The sequence below is a fragment of the Rhamphochromis longiceps genome, linkage group LG10 (assembly GCF_057381845.1).
Source record: "Rhamphochromis longiceps isolate RC_006_pf linkage group LG10, R_longiceps_female_GT1.1, whole genome shotgun sequence".
NCBI classification, from domain to species: domain Eukaryota; kingdom Metazoa; phylum Chordata; class Actinopteri; order Cichliformes; family Cichlidae; genus Rhamphochromis; species Rhamphochromis longiceps.
In genome coordinates this window covers 2,048,950-2,066,957 of record NC_140566.1, presented here as the reverse complement: position 1 = coordinate 2,066,957, position 18,008 = coordinate 2,048,950, and the positions used below count along the sequence as shown (strand labels likewise).

The 18,008-nt window shown below is 43.5% G+C and overlaps 1 protein-coding gene across 1 annotated transcript in view; it reads right to left on the bottom strand.

Annotated features, from left to right (window-relative positions):
• Positions 1-438: 438 nt before the first annotated feature.
• The window catches only part of LOC146660118 (vacuole membrane protein 1-like), a 52,295-nt gene continuing 34,725 nt past the window's right edge, over positions 439-18,008 (bottom strand). Inside the window, exons 10-12 of the mRNA XM_085419838.1 lie at positions 17,650-17,711; positions 3,829-3,931; positions 439-2,792 (exon numbers count right to left, since the gene is read on the bottom strand). Of these exons, the coding sequence (XP_085275964.1) occupies positions 2,649-2,792; positions 3,829-3,931; positions 17,650-17,711 (309 nt within the window). The 3' untranslated portion in view covers positions 439-2,648. The remainder of the gene's footprint in view (positions 2,793-3,828; positions 3,932-17,649; positions 17,712-18,008) is intronic.

Below are 18,008 nucleotides of genomic sequence, written 5' to 3'. Positions count from 1 at the left end.
GATTCTTCGGAGGCCTGAAGGTAAACGCCAACCTGGGCAGTCGAGACTTATCGAATAATGAACCGAATACAAATCCTCCTTTTAATAGACTTTATTTAGAAAAAGTAGAATAAAAAACAGTGTGTACACCTTTAAAAATAGCACAGGTACAGGCATATTCAACAAGAAATACAGGCACTTCCACGTAGAAATATAAACAGCATTTCTAGACAAACATGCACACGCACACTGTATTTGCCAAAAGGGGGCTCCCTTATGGAACAGGACGTCCTGAATGTGCCAAGAAAAGCACTTTTTAAGCCAGCGAGCCATTCCAGCGTGATTTTGCTTCACCGGGAGTACATTTGCAGCTTTTGCTCTATTCTCGAAAAAGACGAACCTAAAATAAAATGTGTCTGTGCAGCACAAGCATTCACTGGTCAAGCAATGATTTTCAGCTTTGTGTAATTACCGATGTGTGGCTGTTGGAAAAAACAAAACAAAAAAAACACCCCCTCAAAGAGCTGTTCCAATAAAATGCAGCTCGGCACAAAAGAAAAAGTACATATTGAGCAACAGAAGAAAGTTCTCAGTAAAACAGAACAGGGAACTGTGAAAGGGAAGGAAAGCTGGGTAAGCACTGCATGTACCATACCTAGCACCGAGTGTCACAATATGATGTGTTGCAATAAGGTGTACGCTGTCTGGATTCTCTGGAAATTCAAGAGGAAAGAGCCAACTCTCACACTCACACAGACGTGCACATAGAAGTACATCGCTGACATCATTACGTGTGCATTTGCAAACATGTGAATTCACAGTTCCTCACACAGACCGACAGAAAAACCCTCACAGACGTCAGCACGGAGGAAATAAATAACAGACCCGTATCGCCGACGTTTCACAAGCGGTTGGGATAAAGGGAAGTGACATCGTGGCACACACCTCTAAATGGGAACTGATGCTAACTGAAACAATGACAATAACAGAAGGAGGACAAAACAGGATGCTGGTCAGATGAAAGAGCCCGAAATGTCAGACAGCCTACAGACTGTTGTCGCCTTGCAATCTTAACAGCCAACACCAGTCTGATAAGCTATCTGACAGGCCGAGAGTGTGACGGACATGCCTGAGACGTATGCATGTACAGAACGACAACAATGAAAGGGGGGGGAGAAAAAAAAGGAAAAGAGAAAGAGCCCTAATGCTACTTACCACGACAGGAGAAAGGAGATGTGAATGTTCTGACTGGAGCCGGTGCAGAGCGCAGGCTTCAGCTCGCTCAACAGTGCCCCTCTGTTTCGAATCTACTCGAGTGATTCGTCTCCTGGCTCCGTGACTCGGGCAGTGCAACGAGTTCATTCGAGGGTTCAGCTGAGGTAACGGCACAGACGCTTTTCACTGTGCACTTGAGGTTTTTTTTTCCCCCGCTGCTTGTGCCTGCTCTAGCACCCGCTGCGCTCAGTCCAGCGTAGCACAACAGCGGTACAGAGAAGAAATAGCACATTTCACTGGCAATTACTGAAAAAAGGAAGATACCGCGGACACCGAGAGCCAACTGTCGTTATCCAGCGAGTAAAAAAAGAAAGAAAGAGAAAAATGTGATGGAAGCGCTTTTGCTTTAAGAGCTGCTCGCGTAATATCAAACACGAGCCTGGCGTCCTCGTGCGGGAGAAGAGGGCTTTAAAAAAGAAGACAAAGAAGAACATCTGACATCATAACAGAGATCGTCTCTAAGTGTGAGGGATCGGCGGCTATCGCTCCGACTCCCCGGCTGTGAGTGGAGCGCAGTCTGCTTTAATCCATAAAAGAACAAAACAAAAAAGGAGAGCAACAAATGTGGCAGCCATGCCAACACGACCTACTATCTCCGTCTTGCTCTCAGTCTCACACACAGGCACGCGCACAGTTGTAGATCTGATTCAATATACGGCTGCATCTGGTAAAGTAGGCCCGGGCTGAGTCATGCGCTCTCTTCCTGGAAGCAGAACAATAAGGGCAGACAAAGGGACCAGCGGGTGATTCATGGCTGATTTATCATTTCTCTCCAAAAGTACTACAGAGCGCTTTACTGTACACACAAAAGAAGTAGTTGTCTAAAGCACCATTTACAACTGGAACCATCTATTAACATCTCTACTACAATTAACTTGGAGCTCAACAATATTTAGAAATAAGAAGAGTTACCATTGCCTGACACCGAGCTACAGTCCAGCATAAATACAGGATTCCTACGAGGCTGGCAGAGATACACAATAAGTCATTGTTTCTTAACCAAATAAAACAAACTCTGTGCTGGTTTTATAAGATACCATTGCAACGATGCTAGCTTATTCAGATTAGACAAATCCAGTGGAATAAACACCAGTGGAATAAACAGTGCAGCTTAAGGCCTACTGGGGAGAATTATCACGTGGAGCTCCTAAAAGCACCAACATTAATGCAGTTTCCACGCGCTCACATGCAGCCCAGCAAACACCTACCAAATGCAAAGCTTTTAAAAACAAGCAAATAGAAGTCCAAGTCGCTAATACCACAAGAGAGAAACCAGATGGGGCTCATATTTCCCTAAATACACAGCGGGGGATCAGCCAGGAGGAAGAGCAGATAGGAGGGAAGGAGTGGTAGCAGCCTGGAGGTGATGGACCGATTTGATCTCGAGCCAGCCTTCACTCCGCCTTGCTCTCCGAATACTTCTCCTGCCGTTTGCGCTTGGCGTAGCTCTGAGCCATGGAGTTGACAATGGAGCAGACAAAGAAGCATACCATGATGACCACAACCTTCTCAAAGAGCCACGACAGCCAGCTCTCCTCCTGCCAGGAACCACAGAGAGAACAGAAGAGAGAGGAGCTCTGTCAGTAAGCTCCAGAACAAGCCCCTCTTTGCCCCACACACTGCTCTCCCTTCTGCTCCTGATGCTGTAGGCTAGGTGGGGATCCAGCTCCATGTGCAGGACAGATAGAGATCGGGGGTAATAAAACACGCGGCAGCCCCCACCGTCCTCCCTCTTAACGCCCCCGCTGACCCCAGCCTGCAGCCTGCCTCCACCAAGCTAAATTGCCTCGTTTCTACCCTGTAACTGCTGAAGGCTCAAGTTACAAGAAAAAAGGAACATTGTTCTAGAAATGCCTTAATCTGTCCTTGTGCAACTCAACGTCGATCCTTTCCTCCTCCTTCCTAGAATTCAAAGGAAAAATATTTTCACTCAATCACTTGAATCACACAGAACGGGAGAAAAGTGGGAAATAAAGAGCCGGAGGAACAAAGTTTTCAAAGACAAATAAGCTACAACTGGCTCTTTTTTCCCCCAGATGGGGGTTTTGATGGATTGTCACTAGCGGAGGGGGTGGGCGCCCCGCTCCACAGTCAGTGCCGGGTTCAGGCGGGGCACTGAGTGCAAGTGTTTGTGTGTGACACATAGGGGAGGGACCACGCTCGGACGCACTCTCCCAATTGGTAAGATCGAGCATGAGTCAGCAGTGCTACAGTAGTACACTTCAATACAGCAAGTGAAGCCAGACCCCAAACTGGCCCCTCTCCCCCCTCTTTCTCCTCCCTGAACTCAAGCCCGCCCAGCCCGCCCTAAGCTACTTTGTCATTCTAGCCCTAAACAGGCCCGTGTCATTTCTACAGATTACAATGCACACACAACTTTGGATTATGAAATAATGATTTTTTAAACGAATAAAAAGTCAAGTAAAACAGGTGCGCACATTAGAGAAAATGGGTTAGGCATAAGTGGAGGGAAAGGGAACAAAAAAGGTTGGAGAAAGTGGGGTGCGTTCCACTTTTTGTTAGGCTGCAAACATGAATGAATAGAAGCTGGGCACTGAGGCCCCTTGTACTTACAGCTGGGATCCCCTCTCCAGTGAGATGGTGCAGCTTGGCCTTCTGGGCCTCCAAGTACTCCCTGAAGGGCTTCTGCAGTGCCGCACCCAGCAGTGGAACAGATCTGTTTCCACCAACAGGGGTGTGGGGGTTGGTGGTGTTGGTGGAGGAGGAGGAGGAAAAAGAGTGGGGGGAGGGGGGTGTAGAGAGAGAAAGACAGAGGTAGAGGGTGGAGGGGGGATGCATTGGGGAAAGAACAGGGAGGGGGTGGGGTTGCGGGGCACAAATCACATCACATCATTGTTACTCACCAGCCCAAGGGCAGCAACAAAGGGAGGCACGCTGTCCTGTCTCCTGTACAGTGTCGGCCTCGCCTGCTTCCTCTCTCCGAGAAGAGAGAAAGACGGAGAGCAGCGAGTGCGATCCCTTCATTGCTCATCCCCCCCCCACACAGAGAAAAACAGACTACCACAGCTGTAAAAATAAAATAAAAACCCCAAAAAACAGCAGCACTCGGAAACAAACTGAAAATTTTAAAAATCAAAACAAAAGGAAAAAAACAGATTAAAACAGCTGAAGTAAAGTTGGCCGGCTCGCAGTCGGCAGCTGCGGCAGCAGTAGTCACCCACATTCTCCCACTCCGCTGTCTCTCTCCTCACACACACACTTCCCCTCGTCTCGCTCACACACACACACACACATCGGTGAACTCGTTCAACTCCCCTGCAGTGCCTCCTCTGCCGCTGCAGCAGGAGAAATGAATGACTTCTCAGAACTCTCACATTTATCACAGGCGGTTCCTGTAAGAACTGGTTTCAGCCAATTAATGAGGAAGTGAGTCGTACCCACGCTGTGTCATCACTGGCTGAGACCTGGGGGATGGCCCACAGGGGGAGGGAACTCCAGTAAGACGGCCCATATTAGGAAAACCCTTTACAAGGTTTAGCCACCAACTACAAGATACTACTGAACCCCCTTCCCTCTCTCTTTGTCACACACACACACACACGAAAAGAAAAAAAAGACGTGAGAGGCTGCAGAGAATGCCCTAGAATAGCAAATCAGTGGCCCATCCCTTGGCTGGAGTTAGTGATTAATCACTGAACAAATACATACTAAAGACCTTTACTTCTTCTGTTTTGTAGCTACACACCGTCAGCTACATCCTCTGAGCTTTCGTTTCAAAGCATTCCCTCTGCTCCACTTCTGTCTTTTGTTCGTACTGGGAAGGCATCTTCAAAGCTCAGAGACCCATCAAAGATTTTCAGACAGGTTTGCGTGGGCAGTCATGTCACATACGGTTGAGTTTATCGCTGATAACTTTCTCTGAAGGAGGCTTGTCATTTCCATCCCTCCCTACCTCCACGCACGTACAAACGCACACAATCTACACACACCTATCTGCTATCTGAGGGTGAGAAAAAAAGAGAAAAGATTGTGTTAAATGATTGAGTTAACAACGAGGAAGCCTTTTAGTAATGATTAACTTTATAACGGGTAATGGATATCCTACACGTGAATGGTTACAAAGCAGACAGGAAGTCTAACAGATGGATCACGCTTTAAATTACACAACAGAAAATGCAAAGGACACACACTATCAAAAATCTTTTTGGAGGGAAACAAAGCCTCTGCTATTCCCATCCCCCATGTCACAAAATTCCTCTTACATTCTCACTCTCTCTCACTCACACACACACACACACACACACACACACACACACACACACACACACACACACACACACACACACACACACACACACACACACACACAATCTTACCAAACTTATTTAAAATATAAAACCTGGTTGAGACGCTGAATCTGAGCACAGCAACTAGAAAACACAGGAGTTAAAAGCAAATAAAAGTAAACACGCAAGAACAAAGAAGGAAAGAAACAGTTTTCAGAAATGGCGGGCGAATCATCTCCTACACGATGAGCAACACTGAGTCATGAGCCAGGGCAAATCCACCAACAAAGAAGCTCAAAGCTTCAGTCTAAAACAAGAATTTAATGCCAGAGTGAGGACGCTCTCTTCGTCTTCCCATTAAATATCAAGTGACTTTGTGTTTTTTGGGGAATATATTTTCACTTTCCGACACAAGGTGCTGAGAAATTGTTGGATTTAAGAATTCCTACTGTAAGTGTGTTTGTAATTTACCTGTGAGTGTGTGTGAGTGTGTGCAACAAGTGTAGAAGATTAATGACCTTCTGATACCTAAAATAAATGAAAGATTTGTGTCACCTGTGCATGAATTATATACATGTTAGCCAAAGTTGTGAAAGTTGCATTTAGAGATGTTTAAATGAGTTAAATTGGCGAAAAACAGCAAAAGGATTAAATGTGGCAAAGAATGAGCCTGAACAAACTTTAGCAGCAGCTTTGCTGAAATTCTGCGAGCAGTGAAGAGTAAAAGAAAACTCAGAAGCACTGAGGCCTCGAACAATGAGCAAATAATGTAATTTAAAAAAAAACAAACTACCTAATACACTTTTTTATGAGTCTCAGTTTTACATTAAAAGCTCCTGTCAATTTATTATATCGAGTAGAAAATGCTCATTAAAACTGTTGGCCATGTCTACATTTTCTGGTCACCTTTATTTAGTAAAAATATTAGTAAAACTGCATGTCAGCAATAATTCAGCTCATTAAACTATAAAATACCTCAAGTTGTTGTATTTTATTCAAATAATCAGCTTTAACATGTGAACAATAAAATGACAGATTTGTCCATCAGCTTGTCATCATGTAATGATAAAAACTGGAGCAGAAGTTTTGTGTATTTCACATGAAAATCATCTGTGTGTTCACGTTCAGAGACATCGAACAGCAGTGACACGTTTATAAAACGAACAAAACAAAAATGAAACAGAAGACGGCACTTTTGTTACTTTATTCTTCTAAAGAAAAATTGTGTATTATTAAGTCCTAAAATGTAGGTGCTTTTTCAATCATAGAAGGCTCCATGCATGAACACCAGCAACAATAATTAGAATTAAATTGTTTCCCTTCAAAAAAATAAAAAATAAAGGCTTTCAGTAATTTGGGCTTTAAATTTAAAGTTTGTTTTGTGTGTTATGTGGATATATTCACACAGCAGCTGCTGTTCATACACCAGCACAAACTAAGGCAGAGTATTCTTATATCTAAATCATCAGCTTATTAACAATCAGCATCAAACAGTTTCCATTTAGTCAACTGAGTAAATACATCCTTTCATAAGTTATTATAATACAGCAGTAAATACTAAATATGTAAAAGAATTAAATTCATTTATTATCATCTGTGTTGTGAACTTTTGACAATAAGAGGCGCAGCAGGAGGAATGCATGAAAGCTCCACTGTACAATATTTTATTCATCAGCTGAAAGAAAATCCACATTTGGAAATGTCCTGCATGCGATCAGAGTTCAAGACTTAAATGTTTGGAGCTCTTATATGATACGAGTTTAAACAAAACTATTACTTTGCTGCCTTTATTTCAAGAATGCTTTTAATCAAGCTGTGCACAAGCTGATCAGTATTTCTGACCGTGAAGAGCTCGTCCAGAGATACAGGAGAAACCAGGGCACCGCCATCCTCTCACAAAACCACTAAACCAAATCACTTTTTCCATTTTTCCAAATACTTGTGAGTGCGGTCACACTGTGCATCTGTGTAAAATAAACACATGGACAAAAGGCAAAACACTGACAATCAGAGTGTTTGGTAAAATCCTTTACAAACTCAGTTTTAGGTTAGAACATCAAACACCAGTCGAGGTACCAATTTCATTCTGGGGGAAAAGCCACTGCCATCACCGTCCACACACACTTCTTCATCTGTTTCAATTATTTAAAAATTCAATGACTTAAAAAGAACATTTTTATAATTCTGCTGAAGCAGGTAAAAATTATATTAATGTTAGAAAAATAATGGAGAGTAAAAGAAAACAGAATAACGTTTTCTGTCTCTGAAGTGCATCAAGAAAATCTTTATTTAATCCTCACACCTGGAAAAACGAAGGAATGTGGGTGACGCACAAAACTTGTTTGCTGGATTACATGAACATTGAAATTATTCACCGCATCAAATATGCAAATTTAACAAAAAACCACATGTGTGCTCAACTTGTCATCACTTTCAGTTGCACTAAACCTGTAACAACCTGCGACGTGTCTGTTCTTTAACTGTGAACAAGGTGCAGCCTGATCAATAATCAGGAAAGAAAGGATGGGGGGGAAAGAGGCTCTGAGAAAACAAGGAAACCCCCACATCTCTCAAGCTTCCTGCAGCCGATTCATTCTGCTGGGTTCATTTTAGCAGCCCAATCTCAGCCTCTTTTAAATTGTCTTTAATAAACTATCATTTACTCCTTCTGTTCAAAGAGCAATATGTTCTAATGCTGCAAAGGGAAAAGAGACAAAAACAGACAAAAGAAAGAGAAACAACCCCCCCTCCCCACACCCACATTCCACTGGCAGTGAGTCACAGGTGACCTTTGACATGTATGCCCCTTCCATAGGCCGCCACCTCCAAAGGCAGTTGAACACAGATCCTCTTAAAATGTACAATTTGTGTTCTTAATGCTAATTTAATTCCAAGCACACACACAATGACAAGCAGGCACACACGTGCCCGGCGTCCAGGAAGAGGAAGATAGAGAACAAGGGCTCACATGACAGCCAAACCCTGGCCAGGTCCAACGGGTTACAACACCAGCACAACAACTGGCTTAGGCAATCGCTGGTGTTACCCAATGCTGCACAGGGCCACAGTTCACACCTAACATAACAGCGCCGACGCTGCGAGAAGCACAGCGTGGATAGGTGGTGCGCTAACCTGAGGCACTCTGACCTCTTCGTCTCTCTTCGAAACACTGACACTGCAAATTTCTCGTTAAATCGGCTTTCGTGGCTTACACGCCTCAATAAATTGCTACTGTTCCAACTGAACTTTATTAAGTGTTGGAATAACGGAATTAGGGGAGGAGTGCGATTCATTTAATAGTCGGGAAAATTTCGATTCACGTGCAAATGTTGTAAGGTAATCTGTGTGTGCCTGTGGGTGCGTGTCTATTCCTCCTCCAGTTCGACCGGGCTTTTTCCCAATGACTTCACCACTAAAGCATGGAGCCCACTCCTGGACGGAGATCCCCCTGCCCAGGGTGTTTATCACATCCCTGCTCTGCAGCCATCTGTGGCAGCCAGCACACATACATACACCTACATATACAGAAGCATAGACTCGTGTTCTCCTCTCCGCAGAGCTGCCAGGAAATTAGGGGGACCAGTTATAGCTTTCTATTATTCCTCCCACATGAAACACTGCTGTAGTCCCTGTGACCACCCACCCACCCCAGGTTCAGGTCAGCGTGCCTACACAAACTCTCTTGGTGTTGGGGATGTATGGAGTTGCTGGGGCACCGGGTAACCAGGCCTGGACCGCGGGGTTATTCAGTGAGTCAGACTTGACTGAGACGCATCCAGACAAGTCAAACTGTTCAGGCTACAGCAGCAGATGCATGAGAAGATGAGAGATGTAGGTGTCTCCATCTAACCTGTGATGTCAGGCTTGTGGGGACGGTTGTGTAGCGGGATCTATAATGACATTATTTCCTATGAGACGACACCTAGCTCTTACAAGTGAGTTACAAATGGGAAACTCTGTTTAAGAAAACCCTCAAAAATACCAGAGTGGGGAAATGAATCTGTCACACCGCGCTAGGTTTACGTGAAGAACAGAAACTCTCCAAGGTCACATATTTATGAGACAATCATCAGTCAAAGCAGCTCATCAGTCGCTGAGTAGCAAGGTATATGTGTGTACAGTACACTGGGGAACTATACAGTGCCTCTGTGGTGTGTCATATATGTGAAATGCTAGTAGTTTGTAACCACACAGGTTAGTAGCTACCTGCTAAAAGCCACAGGATGCTATATAGCTTCCGCTTCAAAACTATACGTTGCGAGAGTGAAAGTTTTAGCAAATGAGATGTATTGTTGTCATCCAGGTAAGGAAATCCCAAAAGTTTGAGAAGATGGAGTGTTTTTGTAACAATGTTTCATTTCATTTATTTATAAAGTACATTTAATAACAACAGAGAACTAAACAATAACTTTAGCAACATCAAACAGGTAAGAAAATTCAAATAAAAAGTTGGTAACTCTCGTACGGTATAGAAAGGGAAAAACGTGGAGAGGTAGATCGCTCCACATTTTCGGCGCCACAACCGCAAATGTCCGATCCCCTCTATGAACCACTCTAGACGTGTTAGTTAAGGAGCCAATGATGTTTGTACAAGACAAACGACATCACCAGCAAAACAGGAAAAAGCACCGTGAAAGCATCCAGATCATTATTTTCTGACGATGCGCCCTCGAGGTTGTGGTCAGAGACGGAACGTGAAGCTCTTATGAACGTTTGCCACGCTTTTCTATTCTTGAACAAACACACGCACACTACATTAACGTTGAATGTGACTGTAATTTAGTCCCCAGATTTGCAAAAATGACACTGTACAAGTGCATTTTTGGTATACTTGAAATTTGATTGTACATATTTATTTGTGTTGTCACATTTAAAATGAGTCGTTTCCCTGGTTTTCAGTCTGAGGTCTTAAAAACACCCAAACCTGGACAATAAAGCTATTTTTCACAGCGGTGATCGTTCAGATAGAACTATCAGAAACAACCCTCTGCAGTCTGTCCTCCCATTACTTAGGCTGATGTGAGATGATGCGTCTGTTTTGACTGAGGTGTGACGGATGAGCGGCTGGGAGTACGAGGGTCCTGGACGTCTGCTCAGCTGGCCTCTGACTCAGGTCCTGTCTGGCATGACTCCTTTCACAGACACATCCTCATGACATGACATGGTGAAATTACAGCACACATTAAAATGTTTACAGGATTTACAAAACAATACACTTCCCAGTAGACGATGCTGATTAAGAGCTGGAGGTCACGTTGTGTTCCCCTGATAAATGAGCCGCTCTAAAAGTGAATCAATGGCGTACTGTTTCCTAAAACAACATGCGGGCCACTTGCCACCCTGATGAATACATTAGTAATAGTAGGGATGATTTGGTGAGTGTGGAGCATGTGCGGTGAACGACTCGGCATTAAAAGAATCAGCCGAACGGAGCAGGAAGTCCTGCCACACACACACATGATGCCTCAGAGGCTCATAATATGACACCAGACCTGCAGCACATATGACCTCTCCCCACACACACACACACACACACACACACACACTAAGCAATGCTATATTTCCATTCAGATCAGATCTTTGGAGTACCTCAGTGTGCCATTAATGGCAAAAACCGGCCTGCAGGACCTACAGTCTTGAGCGACAGATTATTATTTTACATGGCTGTACTAAGACCTTTGGACTTCTCTGCTCCTGCCGCTGTTTCCCTGTCAGGTGCAAATCTGGGTAATCAGAAGTGAAGATTAAAAAAATAAATAAAAAAAAAGTACACTCTGCTGAGCCACACATTAAATTTAATGATGGCGTATAAAAGGACAGTTGCCACCACACCACCGCTCAGTCTCGCTGTCTCGCCCCGGCTGATTGCATCATGAATGCGTTTGGGTGAATAGGCCTGGCAGTGGAAAGACTGATCAATGCCATCTTTGTCAGTACAGTTCTCAGGTGACCAACAGAGCCAGTGACTCATAGTATTGAAAATACTCCCTTCCTGCACTTTGGGTTAACAGGAAGACTTTGCTCATATGCTCAATAAGGGCTATTTATAGGTGCAGTGAGGTGAGATGACAGTTCACCATTTTCTTTTTTTTTTTTTTTTTTTTTGAAAATATTTTTATTGAAAAAAGAAAACAGTACTTGCAGTTACCGAAATACAATCAACCTTTCTTAATTTTCCTAAGTAAATTAACATATATATATATATATGAAAAAAACAACAAAAAAAACAAAAAAACAAAACACAACGCCCCCCCCCCCCCCCAGTCCCACACAGATCAACACAACCATCAAACATATTAGAGGAATATAACAGTAACAAAAGTAGATTTAAACAGGCAACACCTCTAGACTAGCAAAATAAGAGATAAAGGGTTGCCACTTGTGAAAAAATTTGGCTGTGCAACCTCTCAACGTATATTTAATTTTTTCAAGTTTTAAAAAAAACATGACATCTTTAAGCCACCGGGAAATAGTAGGATACTTAGCAGACTTCCAATGCAACAATATTAGACGTCTCGCTAATAGGGATGTGAAGGCTATAATATCCCTTTGTGTGGAATCAAGTGTAAGTGAGCGAGCAGGAATCCCAAACACAGCAATCAGAGGACAAGGATGAAGAGTTACCCCAAGAACAGTTGACATAATAGCAAAATACCTTGTCCAGAAACCTTGTAGCTCAGGGCACAGAAAAAACATGTGGCTAAGGTGACAAGGAGAACCATGGCATTTATCACATTTATTTTCCACTTCTGGATACAATTCAGAAAGTCTAGACTTAGAGAAATGCACCCTGTGTATGACCTTAAATTGAATAAGTCCAAGACGAGCACAGGAGGTGGAAGATCGTATCCTCGTTATAGCCCGTTCCCAAGACTCTAGACAGTTCACCATTTTCTACACGTTCAAGGTCCAAAACATCACAGCAAAACATGCAGTTCAATGCGCTCTTCTTTCTAAAATTGCAAGAAATCTCACTGCCACAATTGGATACCTTCTGCTTCAATCAGACTAATGCGGTGCCAGATGATTCAATCCCTTCCTGCCTGCGAGTGCACCATAGCTACCTTTACGCCAGACACCCCGTCATTCAGTACGAAACCACACAAACCTAGTTTCTATATGAACGAGGCGCGAGTGTTCAACGCAAGTGAAATTCAGTGGAAACAAGCAGTAACAGACCTTAAACACCAGAAGTTGAGTATGTGTGCATAAATAACTGCCCTTCTGTGAACACCCAGAATAGTTTGATTTGCATGGTTCTCAGTAACTTCTCCAGCAGCCACAGCTTGGTTGTTTTATAGTTAACGTCCACGGGAAGCTGCGCTGACCCTGCACTCAAGAGGAAACTGAATCTAAACGGTTCCTCACAAGCGACTGAGTCTCACTTCCATCACTTTGCCATTTTCAAATACGTTGGTCGTGTTTGCTTAGAAGGATTTTTTTTGTCACAAAACAAAAAGTAAATGCTGAAAATAATCTGAGACATAATCCAGCTGAGTTTACCGACTCATTGTTATTCCACCAAGAGTACCTAATACATTACAATCGTAGCACAACACTGCATGTAAATGCAAAGCCTAACTTGAAATGCTCCTCTATGATTCAACGAGTGGTTCCCACTATCACCCACCGGCCCGCTCTGACCTGTGCCTCCTCCTCCCGAGCAGGGCTGCATGCTGGGATCTCCCAATGCCTTATGCAGCAGAAACAGCCATGTGGAGGCCCATTGTGCTGGTAATCGACTCATGTCTTAGAGATGGACTCGCATGGAAATAGGTGCATTCTTATGAAGACGTGCTGGGGTTCCCCGTGGCCTCAGCACACCGGTTTCTACAGCACAACCTATTCAGGTCTCGACTCCTCTCTGCATGTCAATGGTTTTCTCTCAGAGTCTGACAAAGACTACCCTTCCCTTCATCCATGGCTATGAAGGAATTGTCGAGCTCCATACAAAACAACCTACTGCTGACTTTGTGAAGAACAGGGTGTGAAGTCAGAAGATGAGATAATATGAAACAAATTTCTCATCTGGCGTTTAGAGAAAGTTCATCCAGTTCCACCACAGGGACCAGTGACAAGCATAAACACAACTGGATCGCTGCAGTTTGTCTTCCAATTAGAGAAAGCATCTTTTACGTCCTGTCCAGTTATCGGTTACAAATTGTTGATGAAGAAATGGCACGAATCAGAGTAAACTGTTCACCGAACACTTACAAAAGATCAACGAGAGGATGGAAAACTTGGATTCAAACACAGGAAAGCTCCCTGTTCCACTGCCACATGTGCTGGGTGATTTTGAGCTGCTGCTGAGATAAGAGAACGGAGAAAAGGAGGAACAGACACAGAGTCCAGGTGTTACACGAAGCCTAGAATCAGGGTGTTTCCCACTCTGTCAGAAAGTCACTTCTAGCAAGTTTAAAACAAACAAACAAAAAACTCCTGAATTAGGAAAATTTTGACATCAGAAAATCTGCAAAAAATGTGCAAGGATGTGAAAAATGAGCCTTTTAATTAAGAACAGGAGCACTATGTACTTAACGTGAGTCTGCAGAATTTCCTCCTGACCTAAACGACTGTCCACACGGCTCATCGTGCAGAGCAGACATCTGAACATTAGTCACAGGATGAAAGAAACCTAGCAAGTCTGATCAGGCCCTCAGCCTGTCTGACCTGGTTATCTGCTTCTTTTATCAGCCCTGAAGGCATCTGAGGAGGGTTTTATTCTGACTCTGTTGCACTTCAAAGCAAAACTATCTTCATCATTACCCTGCTGCTACTGACAGAAACCTGTGGATGTAGCCTTGAATGCTCGGCTCAGCAGGATAAGAGTGAAAACTATCTGCCAGAAAACTGTTTCAACAATAATGAAGGAGTAATAGACCAGGTTTGACCTGTCTGACCTTTTCCCCAAACAGCAGTTAGAGAAACGGCTGAAAAAGAAAGAAATTCACTGAATAGTTGAAATGAAAAATTATTTTTCCAACAAACGTAAATACTCAAAAGGAACAGCAGAAAAGCAAACGTGTAATGGCATTTTAATCATTTATATTTTGTGCACATTCTTAAAAATAAATAAATAGATAGACAAATAAATAAATAAATAGATAAATAAATAAATAAATAGATAAATAAATAAATAGACAACTGTACTTTATTTGTACTTAATTGTATTTTTGTATTTCCTTCATATATCTGTACCTGAGCTGAGGTGACGCAAAAATTTCCCCGTTGTGGGATCAATAAAGTCTTATCTTATCTTACAAATAAATAAATAAATAAATAGACAAATAAATAAATAAATAAATAAATAGACAAATAAATAAATAAATAAATAAATAAAGGCACATTTTATTTCTAGCCGGTAGATAAACGAAGGAAAAACTGAAGTTGGTCATTTTTTGGTTGAGAGGTAATAAAAATTCCTGTTGACAGTTTTAGAGCCTCGTGATCCTCTTATGAAACTGAATTTCAGTCAATGAATTTCAACACTTTCCATTTGTCATTCACAGAAAAACGACTTCCCTGTTTTAAACTGATCGCAGACGACCGAAAACTAAAACATCTTTAAAAAGAAGCTCATTCAAAACTCGATTATGACGGTCAGCAGAGAGCACGCCAAAACTCTCGTCTTCAAACACATTTTACAAACAAAAAGAGGTGCGCGCACACACACACACACACACACACACACACACACACACACACACACACACACACACACACACACACACACACACACACACACACTTTTGTTCTTATCACCAAAAATGCACATTTTGACTATTGTGAAACTAGAGGCTTTTTCGCACTGCAGTAAATGTTTCAGGGAATTCACCTGGTTCATTGTTATTTTAATAACAGCCATGCTCGGATTCACCGGCACTGAAAAATGTTCCACTCTGTCAGAAAGCTAAATACTGGAATTGAACCTTTATCAACTTCAGTATAAATCCAAAAGAAGAGGTCAAATAAAAACACTCTGATACGTGGCAATAAAATCAGTTTACCAGGTGTAAAAATAAAATAAGTGACGTGTACAAAAAGGCTTGAGGTGCTGCACCCAGAGAGACTGCAGCCACTGATTCTGCGTCGTCTGTGTGCACATGCCAGCGAGCTCACCTAGAGCAGGAAATGACTTGTATTGTATTATGTCATGTGAGGATGAAATCACTAGAGCCAAAGTCCAACGGTCATTCACCCACTAAGGCTGGCACCGGAGTCAAACCAAAACAAAGACACGTATTAAGAATCCAAAATCACGACGCGAACGACGGCGAACCCCACGTCCAGAGTGCGTTTCACTGAAAGTATTTTGGGGACGTGGCTGTCAATCAACTTTTGAAGTCTGATCATGTCAAGTCAGAATTTCACTGTTTACATGAACAGAAAAGAAATGTAAGAAATCAGCTTTCAGAGCAACAGGTCAGCTTTGAAAGATTCAATATTAGCAGGGGGAGGAAATTTTGGAGAATAGAATAGAATAGAATAGAATAGAATGCTATTATTGTCACTATACAGTTGTACAATGAGATACAGAGCATCTCCAAAGCAGTGCAAATAATATATAAAAGGTCCAAATAAAAAAAGTAAATATGTAAATAGTGTTATGTAGGAGCTCAGGTCTGTCTGCTGACCACCAGATACTGAACGCGACACATGGAGTAGTGTGACTTTGTTTTGTTTTGAGAAAAAGGGCATCCAGAGGATAAATGGTTGAGTTTGTGTGAGTGTGTGCACACCGTGCAAGCGCACAGCAGGTGGGGGCAACTGCAGATTTGGTGCGTGGAAAGGTGCACAGTTATTTGAAAGCACCTCCACAGTTAACGTGGCAGAGCGCTGGTGCAGAAAGGGTTCAATTGGAAACGCTGTCACCCATTCATAAGGTGACGTGTGACTGAGAGCGAGAGCAGCATCGAGAATCAGAGGTGAGGATAGAAAGGGCTCGGCGAGGAAGGAAGCCGACGGTTGACAAGTTGTAATGAGTGAAACTTCCTTTAGAGAAGAAGCGAGTCAGACTGAAACCGGTCAGGAACCAATGATCTGCTGCCTTCAGTCTGCAGTTCAATGAACAGTGACTGCTAGCAGCCACATGTCTTTCACAATTCACGCTACAAATTACACACACACACACACACACACACACACACACACACACACACACACACACACACACACACACACTTAATTAGTCTGTATAAAAACTAAAAACACAGTGAAAAAACACTTTGACTGCAGACGTCCAGGCTCACAGCAGACACACAGTAAATGTACAAAACAACAATAAGAGTGAGGAAGAGAGCTGATGCAACCTGACCTCCTCCTTTCAGCATGTGTGTGAGTGCACCTACGGGTGTGTGCGTGTAATATAAATGGCACTCCCACCAGCAGGTGTGTCGGTTTCCAGCTGCAAGCCCCCGTATCGCTACAAGGACACCCATCACGGCCCCCGCCAGCACCCACTCCCAACTCAAGGATCTTTCAGCTTCATCGTGGCCTTAATTTCAAGAAGCCCGTATTTACTGTGTGGTTCATTTTTACAGGATGTCCACTGCACAGATAAAACCTGTCTCTCCAACCTCCTCCAGAAACTCCGCATTTCCTCCACACAGGGTTGCAGGTCAATCAACCCCTGGCACCGTCAGCTCGCACATGAAAGGCCTCCTCGTACCAGCAGCAGCTCTCTATGATCACGCAGACACACGGGAAGCAAAACATGTGATAAACCAGGGACGAGGTTTCTGCCATAGTCAAGAGCTCATTGTGAAGCAGTCAGAACATGTTCATGCTCATAGTCATCATCCAGTGGAAAAATCCAGGCCCTTAATCAGCACACAGACTGTCAGAGCAGAGCGAGGGGCGAGGGGCGAGGGGCGAGGGGGCGAGGAGCGAGTCCCTCAGAGCCACTGTACACAGCGTCTGTCAGGACCTCCGAGAGCAGGAGGCCCACTTGACACAGTGGGGCCTAAATGCCCCATCGCCACCCAAAAAGTCCCTCATTCATCACGCTCTGCATTCACTCTTTGGTGCGTAGTAGTACTTTTGGTGACCAAACAGCCGCGCACACACACACACACACACACACACACACACACACACACACACACACACACACACACACACACACACACACCCGGTGAGGGTTACTCACCCGATTAGGGAGACCATCTGCTCCACTATGTGCTTACTGAAGGTGATGATCACAAACAGTTTCTGTATGACAAAGAAGCACACGGAGGAAGAACACGTTAGTCGTTGAAGCGTGAGGTCAGCAATAGCGGGAAAAGCAGTAAAACATTATAGTTTGACCGGTGATCCTTTAATACCTCCTTTCTCACACAAACACTCACTACTCAGTTTCCCCAGTCATGTGTGTCACACAACCAAAAAGGTTTGGTGTGAAAGCAGAAACAAAGGGCAAGAAATCAGAGCCCGCGACACACGTCAGCGTATCACCTCGGCTGCCGTTAGAACAGCCGGTGTGTAACGTGCACACTGACAGAGACATGG